Raw genomic sequence first — 16,478 nt, forward strand, 5'->3', positions numbered from 1 at the left:
GATCTACCTAGATGTTGCTGCTGGTGGGATCTTGCTGAACACTAGTTGCCACTGTCGATGGTGACAACTCTTTGGAGACATTCCATTGGCTTAGTGGTGTTACAGAGTCATACAACACGGAAACAGGCCCTTCGGCCCAACTCGTCCATGCTGACCAAGATGCCCATCTAGGCTAGTCCTAGTTGCTCATGTTTGACCCATATCCCTCTAATCCTTTCCTATCCATGACTTAAATGTTGTTGTTGTACCTGCCTCACACCCACTTCCTCTGGCAGCTCGTTCCATATACTCACCACCCTCTGTGTGGAAAAAGTTGCCCCTCAGGTTGCTTTTTTAAAAATTTTATTTACAGCGTGGTAACAGGCCCTTCCGACCCAACGAGTCCACGCCGCCCATTTTAAACCCAAATTAACCTACCCGTACGTCTTTGGAATGTGGGAGGAAACCGGAGCACCTGGAAGAAACCCACACAGACATGGGAGAACGTACAAACTCCTTACAGACAGCGACGGGAATCGAACCCCGATCACTGGCGCTGTAATAGCGTCGCACTAATCAGTACGCTACCCTACCTTTCCTATTAAATCTCTCCCCTCTCACCTTAAATCTATGCCCTCTAGTTCTTGATTTCCCCAACCCTGGGAAAAAGACTGAGTGTATTCACTCCATCTGTGCCCCTCATGAATTTTATACACCTCTATAGGATCATCACTCAAGTCTCCTACGCTCCAAGGAATAAAGTCCTAGCTTGCCCAACCTCTCTCTATAACTCAGTCCCTCGAGTCCTGGCAACATCCTTGTAAATCTTTTCTGCACCCTTTCCAGCTTAACCTCAAGAAGTGAAAGTTGATTGGAAATCTGTCCGCCTTTGTATGCATTTTTTGGGTTAGTTTCTGAGTTAGTTCTGTGCCTAAAAGTTCTTCCACTCTTGTCTGGGTTGAGACTCAAGCGAAGGTAAGATGCCGTACAACAGGAGCTTGTATCAGTATAATTATTGTGGTCAACTGTCCCAGGGCACGCCATAGGAACATTATTCTGACAATGAGTTATGTCAGGAGGTAGCCATACAACAAAAAAACTAACTGCGGGAGGACTCAGTGGGTCAAGCAGCATCTGTGGAGGTAGAGGGATGGTCAATGTTTCGGGTCGAGACCCTGCATCAGGACTGTTGAGGGGAGCTAGCCGGTATGTAGAAGTGCGAGGGAGGGGTGATTGGTGACAGGTGGAACCAGATGGGGGAGAGGTGATGGGGAGATGCAACCAGGTGGGGGAGGGTGATGAGTTTGGGTAACAAGGGTGGAGGGACCCTGGACGGACTGGTTGGAGTGGGAATTGCCCCTTCTGTAGGTGAGTGGTGGAATGTTGGGGGAGTTGATTAGAATGTGGGATTAATGTAGGAATAGAGTAAGTGGGTGGTTGATGGACTCAGTGGGCTGAAGAGCCTGTTTCTGTGCGCTCTCTCTCTCCCTCTCTCTCTCCCTCCCTCTCTCTCCCTCCCTCTCTCTCCCTCCCTCTCTCTCTCTCTCTCTCTCTCTCTCTCTCCCTCTCTCTCTCTCTCTCTCTCTCCCTCTCCGACTCTGTGGAGGAGCACAGACCATGGAGGGTTGTAGAGCTGGAGGGGGGGAGGGGGTGGCAGAGACGGAGGTGGGGGTTGAGACCAGAGAGGGAGTTGAGAAGGACTGTGGGTTATAAGATCGGAGTGTGGTTGGACCAACAGTTGGTTGCTACAGTGTGCTGATCAGTGCCTTCGAGGGCAGATTAAATCAGTTCAAAAGTCTGCTCTGTATTGGGCATTGGTTTATTATTGTCACAGGTACCGAGATACCGTGAAAAGCTTTTGTTTGCGTGCCATCCCAACAGATCGTTCCATACGTTGAGGTAGTACAAAAGCAGGAAAACAGTAACAGAATATAATGGTGGGAAATTTGTCAAAAGCAACTGTGCAGAGCAAATTACTGGTCCATCCATTCTGAGATAACTGGTGACTTCATGCTGGGAAACAGTTTTGTTTTGTGCAGGTAATCAGGTTGGGAATCTCTGCTGCCAGAAGTTGTAGGGCTGGAAGTGTAACAAGACCTGGGTGTGGAGGAATTTGTAATTGGTTTATTATTGTCACATGCACCAAGATGCAGTGAAAAGCTTTTGTCTGCATGCCATCCAGACAGATCATTCCATACAAGTACATGGAGGTTGTACAAAAGGGAAACAATATCAGAATGCAGAGTAAAGTGGAGAAACAGGAGATTTTGCAGATGTTGGAATCTGGAGCAACACACACAAAATACTGCAGGAACTCAGCGGGTCAGGCAGCGTCTATGGAGGGAAATAAACAGTCGACGTTTCGAGTTGAAGGATCAGGACTGGAAAGGAAGAGGGCAGAAGCCAGAATAAGGAGGTCAGGGAGGGGAAGAAGCACAGGCTGGCAGGTGATAGGTGAGTCCAGGTGAGGGGGGAAGGTGGGGGGGGGGGCGGGGGGGATGTGATGTGAGATGCTGGGATCTGGTTGGAGAGGACAGTAGACCATTGAATAAAGGGAAGGAGGTGGGATATCAGGGAGGTGATGGGCAGGTCGTGAAGATGGGGGAGGGGAAAGCGAAGGGTTGAGGGGGCCACAGGATTGAGGGAAAACAAAGGAGGGGGAAAAGGGAGTAAAAACAGAGAGGTGGTGTTACTGGAAGTTTAGAGAAATCGATGTCGCTGCCGTCAGGTTGGATTCCACCAAGGCGGAATATGAGGTGTTGTTCCTCCAACCTGCATCTGGCCTCAACGTGGCAGTAGAGGAGGCCGTGGATGGACATGTCAGTGTGGCAGTGGGATGTGGAATTGAAGTGGGTGGTCACCGGGAGATCCCGGCTGTTGCGGCGGACGGAGCGAAGGTGCTCGACGAGGTGGTCACTCAATCTGCATCGGGTCTCGTCGATGTAGAGGAGGCGGCACCAGGGATAGAGTGTTGGAGTTACAGAGAAGGTGCAATGCAGTAGAAAATAAGGTGCAAGGGCCATGATGAGATGTGTGTACGTCAGCCTAAAGGCGTGCAGCACGCCTGCCTTCATCGCTAGGGCATTGAGTATAAGAGCCAGGAAGTCATGTTGCAGCTGTATAAAACTTCTGTTACACCGCACTTGGAGTATTGTGTGCATTCTGGTCGCCCCGTTATAGGAAGGATGTGGAGGCTTTGGAGATGGTGCAGAAGAGGTTCACCAGGTGTTGCCTGGATTAGAGGGTATCAGCTATAAGGAGAGGACAAATTGGATTGTTTTCTCTGGAGCATCAGAGACTGAGGGGAGATCTGATAGAAGTTTGTACGACTATGAGAGGCAGAGATAGGGTAGACAGTCAGAGTCATTTTCCCAGGGCAGAAATGTCAAGTACTAGAGGGCAAAGCTTTAAGGTGAGAGTGGGAAAGTTTAAAGGGGATGTGTGGGGCAAGTGGTGGGTGTCTGGAACGGGCTGCCAGGGGTGGTGGTAGAAGCAGACACGATGGTGGTGCATAGAAAAAACTTAGGAATGTGCAGGGAATGGAGGGATACGGATCAGGTGCAGGCAGAAGAGATTTAGTTTAATGTGGCATTGTGCTCAGCCCAGACATCGTGGGCCGAAGGGCCTGTTCCTGTGCTGTACCGTTTCATGTTCTTTGGACTCAGAGGAGCAAGGCCAGTCCCTGAACTGTGGCAGAGGGAAAAGAGCAGGGGGTTGGGATTTCCCTGATAGCTCCTCAGAGAGATAACATCAGCATAATGGACCAAGGGGCAGACTCCTGTGTTGGGCAGTTGTGTGTGTTGGAACCTCTCCATCCAGTAGGTGTCTGCCAGTGTTATGGTTTACAAAATGTCTAAAGCTGTGAGAGAATGATTCTTTTAATAAGCGAGCCATATATTATTGAAATAAATTGGAGCATTCACATTAGTTCAGGAACGGCACAAAGACTGAGTTAAGTGTGCCTTGGACGCAGTGAATGTTACACTGGATACAGTCCAACTCAGTGAAGCTGTGAGCAGCATGCATGTTTAGAGGGTCATGGTTATTGGGTGGAAAGTACCGCTAGTACTCCTCTGAAGCTACATTACAAGTTCTATATAAATGCAAATTGTCTAATCAGCAAACAAGCCAAGGCTTTGGAACCCATATTGAATCTAATAGCAGCAGTGGATTGATCTATAAAACCTTCCTAGTAACTTTAGTCACTGATATTCTTCTAGAGAAAAACTTTGGATACGATGTGGTTTTCATAAATGGGTACACAATTACCCCCAGTGTCCTTGTTATTGGTAATTGGTTTATTACTGTCACATTTACTGTAATACATGAAAGGCTTTTGTTTGCATGCCATCCAGACAGATTATTTCCATACATAAGTACATTGACGTAGTACAAGGGAAAACAATAACGCAATGTAGAATATAGTGTTACAGTTACAGAGAAAGTGCAGGCAGACAATAAGGTGTAGTGAGGTAGATTGAGAGATCAAGAGTTCATCTGTACTGTATTGAGGTCCGTTCAAGAGTTTTATAGATAGAAGCTGTCCTTGAGCCTGGTGGTACGTGCTTTTGTAGCTTCTGCCTGATGGGAGAGGGGAGAAGAGAGAATGTCCGGGGTGGGTGGGGTCTTTGATTATGTTGGCTGCTTTCCCAAGGCAGTGGGAAGTGTAGACAGAGTCCATGGAGGGGAGGCTGGTTTCCGTGATGCGCTGGGCTGTGTCCACAACTCTCTGCAGTTTCTTGCGGTCCTGGGCAGAGCAGTTGCTGTACCAAGCGGTGATGCATCTGTAAAAGTTGGTGAGTGTCATTGGGACATGCTGAATTTCCTGAGCCTTCTGATGAAGTAGAGGCGCTGGTGAGCTTTCTTGGCCATAGCACCTATGTAGCTGGACCAGGAGAAGTTGTTGGTGATATTTATACCTCAGAACTTGACACTCTCAACCATCTCCACCTCAGCACCATTGATACAGATGGGGGTATGTACCTCAATGTAACTGCACTCTGTAATGAATTGACCTGTACGATCGGTATGCAAGACAAGTTTTTCACTGTACCTCGGTACAAGTGACAGTAATAAACCAATACATGTACATCGAAATACACAGTGAAATGCATCTTTTTGCGTAGAGTGTTCTGGGGGCAGCCCGCAAGTGTCGCCACGCTTCCGGCGCCAACATGGCGTACCCACAACTTCCTAACCCATACATCTTTGGAATGTGGGAGGAAACCGAAACACCCGTCCATCCCTTGTGCGCCCCTGAACAGAGTGGCTTGCTGGATCACATGGTTGTGGATAATGACAGCAGATTCCTTCCCCTGATGAATATTGGTGAACCAGAAGGGTTTTTGTGACAATCCAGTAATTGTGTGGTCACCAGTTCCGAGACCAGCTGCTGTGGTGGGATTTGAACTTGCCTGTGGATTGGTGGTCCATGTGGCTAGGTACTGGAGCAGTTACAACTGTACCTCCTTTAGAGTGTGGAAGTGATTGAATGCCGAGCCTGCTTTCTTTAACGAACCCACTGAAGTTGCCGTCTCTGTTTATCAAACAGCCCAGCCTGGGGTTTGGATCACAGTGGGACTTCACTCCCTCAGCGACAGCAGAGTTGCTCCTTGTCTCAAGCTCTGCCTTTCGAAGAGATGATTTAAAAACTCAATGTTTTAGATTCTGACTTCAGCATCAAATACTGAGTGTTAACGTAAGCTTGAGGAACAGCACCTCATCTTCTGACTTGGCACATCACAGCCTTCCGGACAGAATTGGTTTATTATTGTCACATGCACTGAGATACAGTGAAAAGCTTTTATGTTGCGTGCCATCCAGACAGCTTGTGCCGTACATCAGTACATCGCGGTAGTAAAAAGAAAACAGAATGCAAAATATAGTGTTACAGTTACAGAGAGAGTGCAGTGCAGGCAGACAATAAGGTGCAAGGGCCATAACGAGGTAGATTGTAAGATCAAGAGTTCACCTTTATCGTAGGAATTCAACGTAATCAGTAATTCCAGCCACATTTCCAGCATTTTTTTAACTCTCCTCTCCTGGTATTGTGGATTTGGTGTCATGGTTCCGAGTGCTGGCCCTCGATTCAGCTCCATTGATGGTGCCTCGTTGTGCAGCACATGGAATCCATGCTCTACTAATCGCATAACGACACACACCTGAGCCTCATCAGGAGACTAGCATAAGAGCCCTGGTTTCAGTAGCACTAGTTGCCAGAGTATTGGTTAACCTTTGGGTATACTTCATCTCCTGGCTGCTTAGAGCTGCCCACCCTAGAGCAGTCCTGGTTTTGTTGTTTCCCCTAGGATATCCTCTTCCCGTGTTGGGACTCTGCCTCAGAGCCCCGAGGCAAGATTCCTTCTGGTCTGCGTTTGGTTCCGAGGAAGCATCCCGACTTCAGTCTCGTACTGGTGTGCTGCATTTGGGTTCTCTGCGATCTTGCTCTTCGCTCGACATTCTGACATTTTGTTTGTCTCCTGGTTCTGCCTGCCTCGCCCCTCACCCTCCCTCAGCCACTCCTTCTGCCACTGCTTGTGTCACTTACCTTTTCAAGTCTCCATCCTGTCACCTCCCACTCTCTGTCCCTCCTCACTTGCAACCTAAAACTTGTTTCATTTCTTAAAAAGAAAGGTCATCGACCTCTGGCTGTTTCCCTCTCTCCAGGGGCACTGCCTGACCTGCTGAGTAGTTCCTGAGTCACTTTGTCTTCAGATTTCCAACATCTGCAGTATTTTGCTTTGGAGTTACTGAAAACGTTCTGCATTGCAGTAGCTGGATAAGTTATGACCACAACCTTTTAGTCTTGGCCAGTTTGTCATGAGGGATTTTTCTTCAGTGAAGTACAAAACACTCCTGTACAATTTGTATGAAAAGGAACTGGGGAGGTTTAGCAGGGGTGTGGGATCCCTGGGGGAGGGAGCAAGATGCCAACTCCTGAATGGACAGGGTAGGTGGGGAAGATGGAGTTGGGGGGGGGGTATGGGTTGATATGTGCTCCTGTGTATTTGGATTGTTCAAAGGGAGTGTTGTGGGAACAAGTCTGACCATTCACTGAACATAGGCTTCACAGACAGATTTAACCCTGCTATTATGCGTAGAATAATGGGTGCCTTATTGAAAGAATCCCTTCTTTGTGTGCCTCAGTCAGTGAAGTAGTTGTGTAAGTCTACCCACTGCCGTTGGGTGATAATGGCTGGTGTCAATTTGTGCACAGCAAGCTCCCACAAACCAGAGCGGGACAGTGACTTTGGTGATCCACGTTGAAGCATAAATCTTGCACCAGGTAATAACTCCCTCCGAAATACTGTTATGGGATCTGTAGGCTGACTTGGAACCTCAGATGCTTTACTGGGAGCTGGCCAATATTGGATTGACACAGCAATCCTATCTGGATGCATCACGGCTTGGTACGGCAACTGCTCTGCCCAGGACCACAAGAAACTGCAGAGAGTTGTGGACACAGCTCTCGCCATCCCCGCCACAGAACCATGCAGTGGGTCAGTAAATCTTGCTCGGCTGCCTACTGTACGTTTTTTTTTCTGTCTTCCTTTATCCTCAAGGCTTCCACAGTCCCATTGGAGGTTTGAGATACACCGGCTTGACCTTCTGACAGGACCTGGAGACGGGTGCTGGTGGTGAGGGGGTGGGAAGAAGGTGACCCTACAATGTGTAGGCCATGGGTGTGGGATACCAAGCAAGAGGTCAAAATGCTCATCCAATCAACAGAGGAGCCTCCTGTGGATGGGATGGTGACCACTGATCTGATGTGTACAGTGCTAACTCACTAGGAGATGTTAAGTTAAGGCATTGGTTTATTATTGTCACTTGTACCGAGGAACAATGAAAAACTTGTCTTGCAGACCGTTTGTACAGATCAATTCATTACACAGTGCATTGAGGTAGTACAGGGTAAAAACAAAGAATACTGAGTAAAGCATCACAGCTACAGGGAAGTGCATTGCAGGTAGACAATAAAGTGCAAGGTCAAACAAGGTAGGTTGTGAGATCGAGTCCATCTCATCATATAAGGGAACCGTTCAATAGTCTTATCACCGTGGGATAGAAGCTGTCCTTGAGCCTAGTGGTACGTGCCCTCAGGCTCCTGTATCTTCTGCCCGATTGGAGAGGGGAGAAGAGAGAATGACCTGGGTGGGTGGGGTCTTTGATTATGCTGGCTGCTTCACCAAGGCAGTGAGAGGTAATGATAGAGTCCGTGGAGGGGAGGCTGGTTTCAATGATGTGCTGAGCTGTGTCCACAACTCTCTGCAGTTTCTTGCAGTCCTGGGCAGAGCAGTTGCCGTACCAAGCCGTGATGCATCCAGATAGGATGCTTTCTATGGTGCATCGGTAAAAGTTGGTGAGTGTCAAATGGGACATGCCAAATTTCTTTAGCCTCCTGAGCAAGTAGAGACGCTGGTGAGTATTCTTGGCTGTGGTGTCTATGTGGTTGGACCAGGACAGGCTGTTGGTGATGGTCACTCCCAGGAACTTGAAGCTTTCAACCCTCTCGCCCTCAGCACCATTGATGTAGAGAGATGCATGTACACCGCCCCCTTTTCTGAAGTCAATGACCAGCTCTTTTGTTTTGTTGACATTGGGAGAAAGGTTGTTGTCATGACACCATGTCACTAAGCTCCCTGTCACCTTCCTGTACTCTGATTCATCATTATTTGAGATATGGCCTACAACGGTGGTATCATCTGCAAACTTGTAGATGGAGTCAGAGCAGAATCTGGCCATGCAGTTATGAGTGTATAGGGAGTAGAGGGCTGAGGACACAGCCTTGTGGGGCACCAGTGTTGAGAATAATCGTGCCGGAGGTATTGCCGCTTATGCTGAATAATTGGTTGAACCCCTTCACTGATAGTCAACAGGTGAGCAGATTACTCCCCCCATAACTTGTTTCCTTCCTCTCTGGAGGAAGAGGCAGCTGTCTAAGTAGGAAGAGGACTTGACTTAGTCCCGGTGTTACAGCCTTGGGAGCGATTCAACACCTTAATTCCCTTTCTCAGCTGTTCCAGAGCGGCTGATGTGTTTCATGTAGTGCAAAAAAATAGCTGCAGTTTGAAAGCAATGAAGGTGCTATAGAAATGCACGTCTTTTGTATTTGCTGCTGTGGTTGTACTCCCCTAAAAGTCACGAGAATAAGAATTTGAATGTTTGGCTGAATTCTGACCCACAAAACTATCTGCTGATATTTCCTTCGTAACTGCTCACAGCTGGTGTGGGTATATTTTATCAAGATTAAGACTAATATAGGTGGTGTTTTAGACAGTGTAGATAGTTATCAAGTATTACAGTAGGATCTTGATCAGCTGGGTAAGTGGGCCGAGGAGTAGCAAATGGAGTTTAATTCAGACAAGTGCGAGGTGTTGCATTTTGGGAAGTCAAACCAGGTAGGACTTTTACAGTGAACGGCAGGGCCCTGGGGAATGTTGTAGAACAGAGGGAGTACAAGTTCATGATTCCCTGCAGTGGCGTCACAGGTAGACAAGGTGGTGAAGGAGGCGTTTGGCACGTTGGCCTTCATCAGTCAGGGCACTGAGTATAGAAGTTGGGATTGTCTGGCCGCACTGCACTTTCTCTGTAACTGTAACACTTTCTTCTGCATTCTGTAATTGTTTTCCCTTGTACTACCTCAATGCAATGCACTGATGTAAAATGAAATGATCTGTATGGATGGCATGCAAAACAAGGTTTTTCACTGTACCTCGGTACGTGTGACAATAATAAACCAATTTACCAATTTAGTGTTGCAGTTGTATAACATGTTGGTGAGGCTGCACTTGGAGAATGGTGTTCAGTTTTGGTCACCCTGCTATAGGAAGGATGCTATTAAGCTGGAAAGAGTGCAGAAAAGATTTATAAGAATGTTACCAGGACTCGAGGGCCTGGGTTATAGGGAGAGGTTGGGCAGGCTAGGACTTTATTCCTTGGAGCGTAGGGAACTGAGCGATGACCTTACAGACGGGTAAGGAATAGAAGAACCATTATATTTCAGAAGTGGAAGAGGGCTGAAGGTTTACCAAAAGGCCGGAATGTGCCCTGTGTTAAGATTGCCCCTTTGACAATCATCTCAAATCTTCCCAAAGCACTTGGGGGCAGGTACTGTTGTCATTGTAGGAAACAGTCGATCTGTGCACAGCAAGCTCCCGCAAGCAGCAATGTGATCATAACAAGATAATCTTTATTTGTTTTATAATGTAGATTGTGGGTTTAACGTTGGGCAGGGATTGTGCAGCAAGCACTAGTAAGGCAGTAAATACCAGGTTCTGGTAACTACCGCTCCCTGGCAGGGAATGATAATCTGCTTTTCCATTGGCTGCGTCCCAGGCTTTTGGAGGAAGATTTCCTGTTCCTCTTTCAAGCTCTGCTTTTCAAATTATTGCACATGTTAAGTCAGCCTTTCTGTTAATCATTTCCCCCTTGAGGTTCTCTGCAATCAGTAACGCGTCACAAGGACCAATGAAAAACAAAGAAAATCAGCAGTGAGTTTCAGTTTATGCTGGATGGTCTGACGAGATTATGTTGTTCAATCCTTTGTCAATCCATTGACGATTCTTTTATTCCTTCAGGTAACAGGAGAACTACTGTTAGATAAACAGAACGCAAAGCACATTGAGCTGTTAAGTAAACTAAATCAAAAATTTGGAAGTTGTCACAAGGACATCCGGCAACCATTCTTAAAGGCACAGGTTTATTTGTACAGTATTTGTGATCCAATTTTGGGAAATGCTAGCTGTGAATCTTTCTTCTTCCCATTTCCAGTCCTGGAGAGAGGCTGGATGTGCTGGGCGTTGTTCTAATTGGAATGGAGAAGTTTAAGGGAAGACTTCTCAGTGATCAAAATGATGAGGGGTTCTGCGGGATTAAGGAGGGAGAATATTTTCACTGGCAAGAGGGTCAGTGACCAGAGGACACTGGTTGAAGGAGATCAGCTAAAGAACAAAAAGGGCTGTGAGTATATCTTTCACGTTGGATGGTGCAGAAAAAATTCACAAGGATGTTGCTGGGAGTTATAAGGGGGAGACTGTGTAAGCTGCGACTGTTTTCCTTGGAGTGCAGGATGCTGAGGGCTGACTTTATAGAGGTTTATAAAATTGAGGGGCTTGAATGAGGCAGATAGTTGCAGTCTTTTTTTTCCCCCAGAGTCGGGGAGTCTAAAACTGGAGGGCATAACGTGGGAGGGGGAAGATTTCAAGGGGATCTGAGGGGCAGGTTTTTCCACACAGGGTGGTAGAGGTGGGTACAATTACAATGTTTAAAAGACATTTGGACAGGTACATGGATAGGAAAGGTTTAGAGGGATATGGGCCAAATGCAGGCAAATGGGACTAGCTTGAATGGGCATCTTGGATGGCATGGACAAGTTGGGCAGAAGGGCCTGTTTCTCTATAAAATAGAGACTGTATAAAATCTGCAAGCCAAGATCAGGAATACACTGCCTATAAGATAAGATTTCTTTATTAGTCATATGTACATCGAAACACAGTGAAATGCATCTTTTGCGTAGAGTGTTCTGGGGGGCAGCCTGCAAGTGTTGCCACGCTTCCAGCGCCAACATAGCATGCCCACAACTTCCTAACCGGTACGTCTTTGGAACATGGGAGGAAACCGGAGCACCCGGAGGAAACCCACGCAGACACGGGGAGAACGTACAAACTCCTTACAGACAGCAGGAATTGAACCCGGGTCACTGGCACTGTAAAAGCATTACACTAACCGCTACACTACTGTGCCTGCCCAGTCAAGGATGGTGATTAAAAGGGACTTGCATTTCTGTAGCTTCTTCCAGGACCCCCTGAAGTGTTTACAGCCAGTGCAGGATGTTCTGAAGTGTAGGTGCCACTGTAATGGTAGAAATGTGGCACAGCAAGCTCCCACAAAGCCACAACGTGACCATCATCAAATAATCAATTTCCCTCTGCGTTGATGGAGGGGATAAGTACAGGCGAGGGTGTGGGGTATAACTCCTGGATTGCCATGAACTACCTTCCAGATCCACCTGAAAGAGTAAATAAGAAGGAGACCTCTCTTACCAAGAGAATGAAAATCTGGAATGTGTAATAAAAACAAAGTCCCAGAGATATTCAGCAGGTCAAACAGTGTGTGGAGAGAGAAGCAGTTAACGTTTGGGGTCAGTAATCTTTCACTAGCGTCACAAAGACGGAGCTGGTGGAGCCACTGCCTCCCAGCTTCAGTGACCTGGGCTCAACCCTTTGTGTGGAGTTTGCACGTTCTCCCCGTGACCGGGTGGGTTTCCCCCGGGTGCTCTGGTTTCCTCCCATGTCCCAACGACGTGCAGGTTGGTGGGTTAATTGGCTGCAGTGTGTGGGTGAGTGGTGGACCGTTGGGGCAGTGAATGTGGGGAGAATAAAATGGGATCAGACTTGTTGGTCGGCACAGACTTGGTGGACCAAGGGGCTTGTTTCCGTGCTGTATGACTCTGGAACTTCACAGGGAGTGGCTGAGGTGAAAAACATGGCTGTGAAGGGAAACTGCACAAACATGGCAGAGAAAGAACGGGAGGTACTGATGGAGAGGTGAAAGGAGGCCACTGTGGGGCAGAAACACTGGCACAGGGCTGATGGGCCGAATGGCCTTTTCTTCTCTGTGCTGTTGAAGACTAGCAAAATGTTTTGTCTGAACCACAGTCGTAACCAGTTATGTGTGCTGGGTGTGTAGGTGAGCTCCATAGTTCGATAGGAAGGTGCTCACTGTTTACTTACATTCTTTCAAACCTCAGTTATTCTTGGGGTTGCTGGCATGTGGGGGTTGCTGTTTCGTGCTCTTCCCAATTGCCCTGGTGTTCTGTGTGGTGAGCGGGCTCCTCACTCTTGTGTCTTCCTTCACAGTATTGCGGGCACCGGAACTGGAATTATGGCGGATGTGGAACTGACTCACCAACCGCTTCAGACTCCCGGCGCCCGGCTGGGAGGTCAGGAGACCACCGGGATCAGCACCTTGGAGCCAGGGCAGAGACCACCTAGCTCTCCGTCCGGGAAACTCATCCCCATCAAAGTCCAGATGCTAGATGACACCCAGGAAGTGCATGAAGTTCCGGTAAGGTTAAACACTCAAATCTATCCCTCGGGGTCTGGAACTTGTGTTTCCATCCCTCATCTTCATTGCCAAGTTGTGCCAGATGTTTCTTGATGTGTTTCTATGTCCTGGTGCATTGTGGAGCAACTTGAAGTTGCCGCTTGTTGCTAGCTGTTTCCCATTGGTCTTTGTGTGCTGTGTGCCTTGAAGGAGTGAGCAGTTGTGTGTATTTCTGCTTGTTACCCGAGCATACGCAATGTTATCTGTGTTACATCTCCAACAGAGCTTCTTGGAGGTAGGACGGTGTTAATCTGACTACAAGAAATAGAACAACATTGGAACGTTTAGCACCTGTCCTGTAGTTCATGTTGTAGTCTTGTGGAACTGTTTTGATTTGCTGTTGTGTCTTTGGGTATTGGAGATGGTGATCTCTTGCTGTGATCTGGTTAGTGGCGATTTAGAATTGTTGTCTGTTTCCCTCAGTGAAACTGTTCATTGTCAGACTGTAGGGATCACGGGCAAGGCTGACCCCAGTTGCCGCTGAGAAGGGGGTGGGGAGCTGTCCTCCTGAACCGCTGCAGTCCTTCTGGTGAAGGTGGGGGTCGGTGTTCCAGCAATGATGGAGGAGCGTTGATGTATTCCCAAGCCGAGAATGTTTGTAACTGGGAGGGGAACCTGCAGTATTGCTGCAGTTCTCAGTGATAGAGGCCATGGGAGATCTGTGCAATATTCTGCAGTGCATCTTTCCTCTTGGACCTCTGTACCCAGGGGGACTGGAGCCTCGGTGACTGAGTATATTCAAGACTAAGGTTGATAGATTTTTGATTATTAAGTGAATCTAGGAATATTTTGGATCCATGCACAGAAGTGGTGCTAAGTCATCCATCTTATTGAGCAAGGGCATGGGGTCAAACTCCTACTTCAGTTTGTTCAGAAGTGAGAACAGTTAGAAAATAAGCTTTAAGACGAGTAAATGGGAGGACAGAGAGAAGTGGAGGTGAGAGGAGATTGAAGTGGTGAGTGTTGAAGGCAAGTGAGTAACAGATGGCAGATCTGGGGAAGGCATGAATAAGGTGTGAAGTTACCAGGAGAGGTGATAGGATGGGGGACCTGCTGGAACAGAGAATGACATACTGGATTGGATGGTTATCTGAAATTAGTGAATCCAATCGTGAATCTATTTCTCTACTCCCCTTTCCCAAAAGTATCTAGACGAGCACTTGAATTGCCAAGGGGTTGGAGGCCGTGGACCACGTGCTGGTAAAATGAGATGAGTGTAGATAGCAATGATGCTCAGTATGAACATGGTCGGCTGAAGGACCGTTCTCTGTGTGAATCTTGAAGAAGGCGACGTAGTTACAAGGGTGATCATTGAAACTGAGGTGGATGGCAAGTACTCAAAGAGGGACGCAAGTCTCTGGGATCCTCTACCTTTCTGGAGGGTTGTTGAGGCTGGATCATTGGGAGTATTTAAAGATAAATGTTTGAAAGATCAGGCGCTTGAGGGCTGTGGGAACTGGCACAGAGGAGGAGATGAGGCCTGGCCAATCAGCCATGATTGTATTGAGTGGCAGGGCAGGCTTGAAGGGGCCAAGTGGCCGACTCCTATTTCCTTGTGTTCTTGCATATAACTCTTCCGTCAAGCCAGCTTCATTCACTTGGGAAATCTCGTCAGTGCTTGACCCCAAACCTGACCTTAAATTATGGCAGAATTATCTGGTTCATGGGTCATGTGATTATAGATCAAGAGGTTTAAACAAAATCAATAATGCCAAAATTCTTTTGTGTTCAGTCTCGACCAGATGAAAGGCTGGGCTGATTTCATTGGTACATCGTGTTTCATTAGTGAGGACTTGGCAAATAGTTTAGGTTTAAATCAGTGATCACTTCCGGCTGATGAATAGAATGGTCCATGTTTTGGCCACTTTTTGACATCTTCATTGCTGCTGTTGGGGAGCTGGAAGGAGGGTGGTGGGTAAGCTATGCTCCAGGAAATGTTGGCTTAACCAAGTCTAGGCAGGGAAGGAAAGCTTCAACGACTTGTGTGGGTTGAGCTCCTTTTAACTTCATAATTGTCTCGTTGGAGCGTTGTTCAACATGTACTGTTTAGCCTGCCACACATGGAGATGTTGGGAATGGCAGCCAAAATCTCGGTGACAGGTAGATTTTTAGGGAGCATCTTGTGTGCAGAAAGGGAGTTCTGGAGCTTGGGACCCAGTCTGCAAGCAGGGGAGTGATTATATTGGGGAACTTTCAGGAGGTTGGAATTTGGAGGCATTTTGAGATTCAGGGAGGTTGTGGGAAAATTACAGGTAAAGAATAAATGAGCAAATTATCTCCAAACTCTGGAAAATTCACCAGTTTAGAAACTCCATCTGAAATTGGAAAATTGGTTTATTATTGTCACGTGTACCGAGGTAGTGAAAAACTTTGTTTTGCATGCCATCCATACAGATCATTTCACCACATCAGTGCACTGAGGTAGTACAAGGGAAAACAATAACAGAATGCAGAATAAAGTGTTACAGTTACAGAGAGTGCAGTGCGGGTAGAAAATAAGGTGCAAGGCCACGACGAGGTAAATTGTGAGGTCAAGAGTCCACCTTATTTTACGAGAGGCCATTCAGTATTCAGGTCAGGTGGCATCGGAAAGTGAAACATCGTTAATGTTTCAGGGTCAATGACTTTCCATCACTGCAGTGGAGAGAGACAGTTTTCCCTGCTTGGCCTCCTGCTGTAGTCCTTTAAACATACTCAACCTATTGCATTCTACACCGAGCCTGTATCCTCCCTTCTCCCTGCTCCCATCGGGCAGAAGATATAAAAGCTTAAAAACACGTACCACTGGGCTCAAGGACAGCTTCTATCCCACTGTTATAAGACTACTGAACGGTTCCCTAGTATGATAAAATGGATTCCTGACCTCTCAATCTACCTCGTTATGATCTTGCACCTTATTGTCTACCTGCACCGCACTTTCTCTATAACTAACACTTTATTCTGCATTCTGTTATTGTTTTCCCTTGTGCTGCCTCAATGCACTGTTGTAATGAATTAATCTGTATGAACAGTATGCAAGACAAGTTTTTCACTGTACCTTGTACATTTGACAATAATAAACCAATTTATTCTGAAAAGCGCAAATCCTCCTGGTTTAGAAGCAGAATTTAAAGATATTCTTTCACCTTGCAACCTGGGATTAATTGAAATCCCAGCAGTGATAAACCAGTCTGATGTAGCCGGCAGTCCCTGGCTAGACACAAGCTGTTTATTCCGTCTGGAATGTGCAGGAGAGGAGTGGGTGTTTGGGAAAACCAGTTAGGTGAGGTGGTGTCTGCATTCTACGTCGTACAATGGTTGAAGACAGGCTCCCTGATGGGAATGTTGTGGTAAAACAGGAAACTGGATACCCTGGGGAGAAGTTATTTGATTGGATAAATGAGGCTTAGGAGATG

The 16,478-nt window shown here is 47.1% G+C and overlaps 1 protein-coding gene across 5 annotated transcripts in view; it reads left to right on the plus strand.

Moving 5' to 3' along the window:
- farp1 (FERM, RhoGEF (ARHGEF) and pleckstrin domain protein 1 (chondrocyte-derived)) overlaps positions 1-16,478 on the plus strand; it is a 229,001-nt gene that overhangs the window by 13,453 nt on the left and 199,070 nt on the right. For 3 of the 5 annotated variants that reach the window (XM_052026779.1, XM_052026780.1, XM_052026777.1), the window contains one exon: positions 12,837-13,044. In XM_052026779.1, coding sequence (XP_051882739.1) covers positions 12,862-13,044 — 183 coding nt within the window. In that variant the 5' untranslated portion in view covers positions 12,837-12,861. Of the gene's footprint in view, positions 1-10,511; positions 10,557-10,764; positions 10,939-12,836; positions 13,045-16,478 lie in introns of those variants that run through there. The other 2 variants (XM_052026781.1, XM_052026782.1) reach the window with 2 other exon arrangements.

The sequence above is a fragment of the Pristis pectinata genome, chromosome 11 (assembly GCF_009764475.1).
Source record: "Pristis pectinata isolate sPriPec2 chromosome 11, sPriPec2.1.pri, whole genome shotgun sequence".
Lineage (NCBI taxonomy): Eukaryota > Metazoa > Chordata > Chondrichthyes > Rhinopristiformes > Pristidae > Pristis > Pristis pectinata.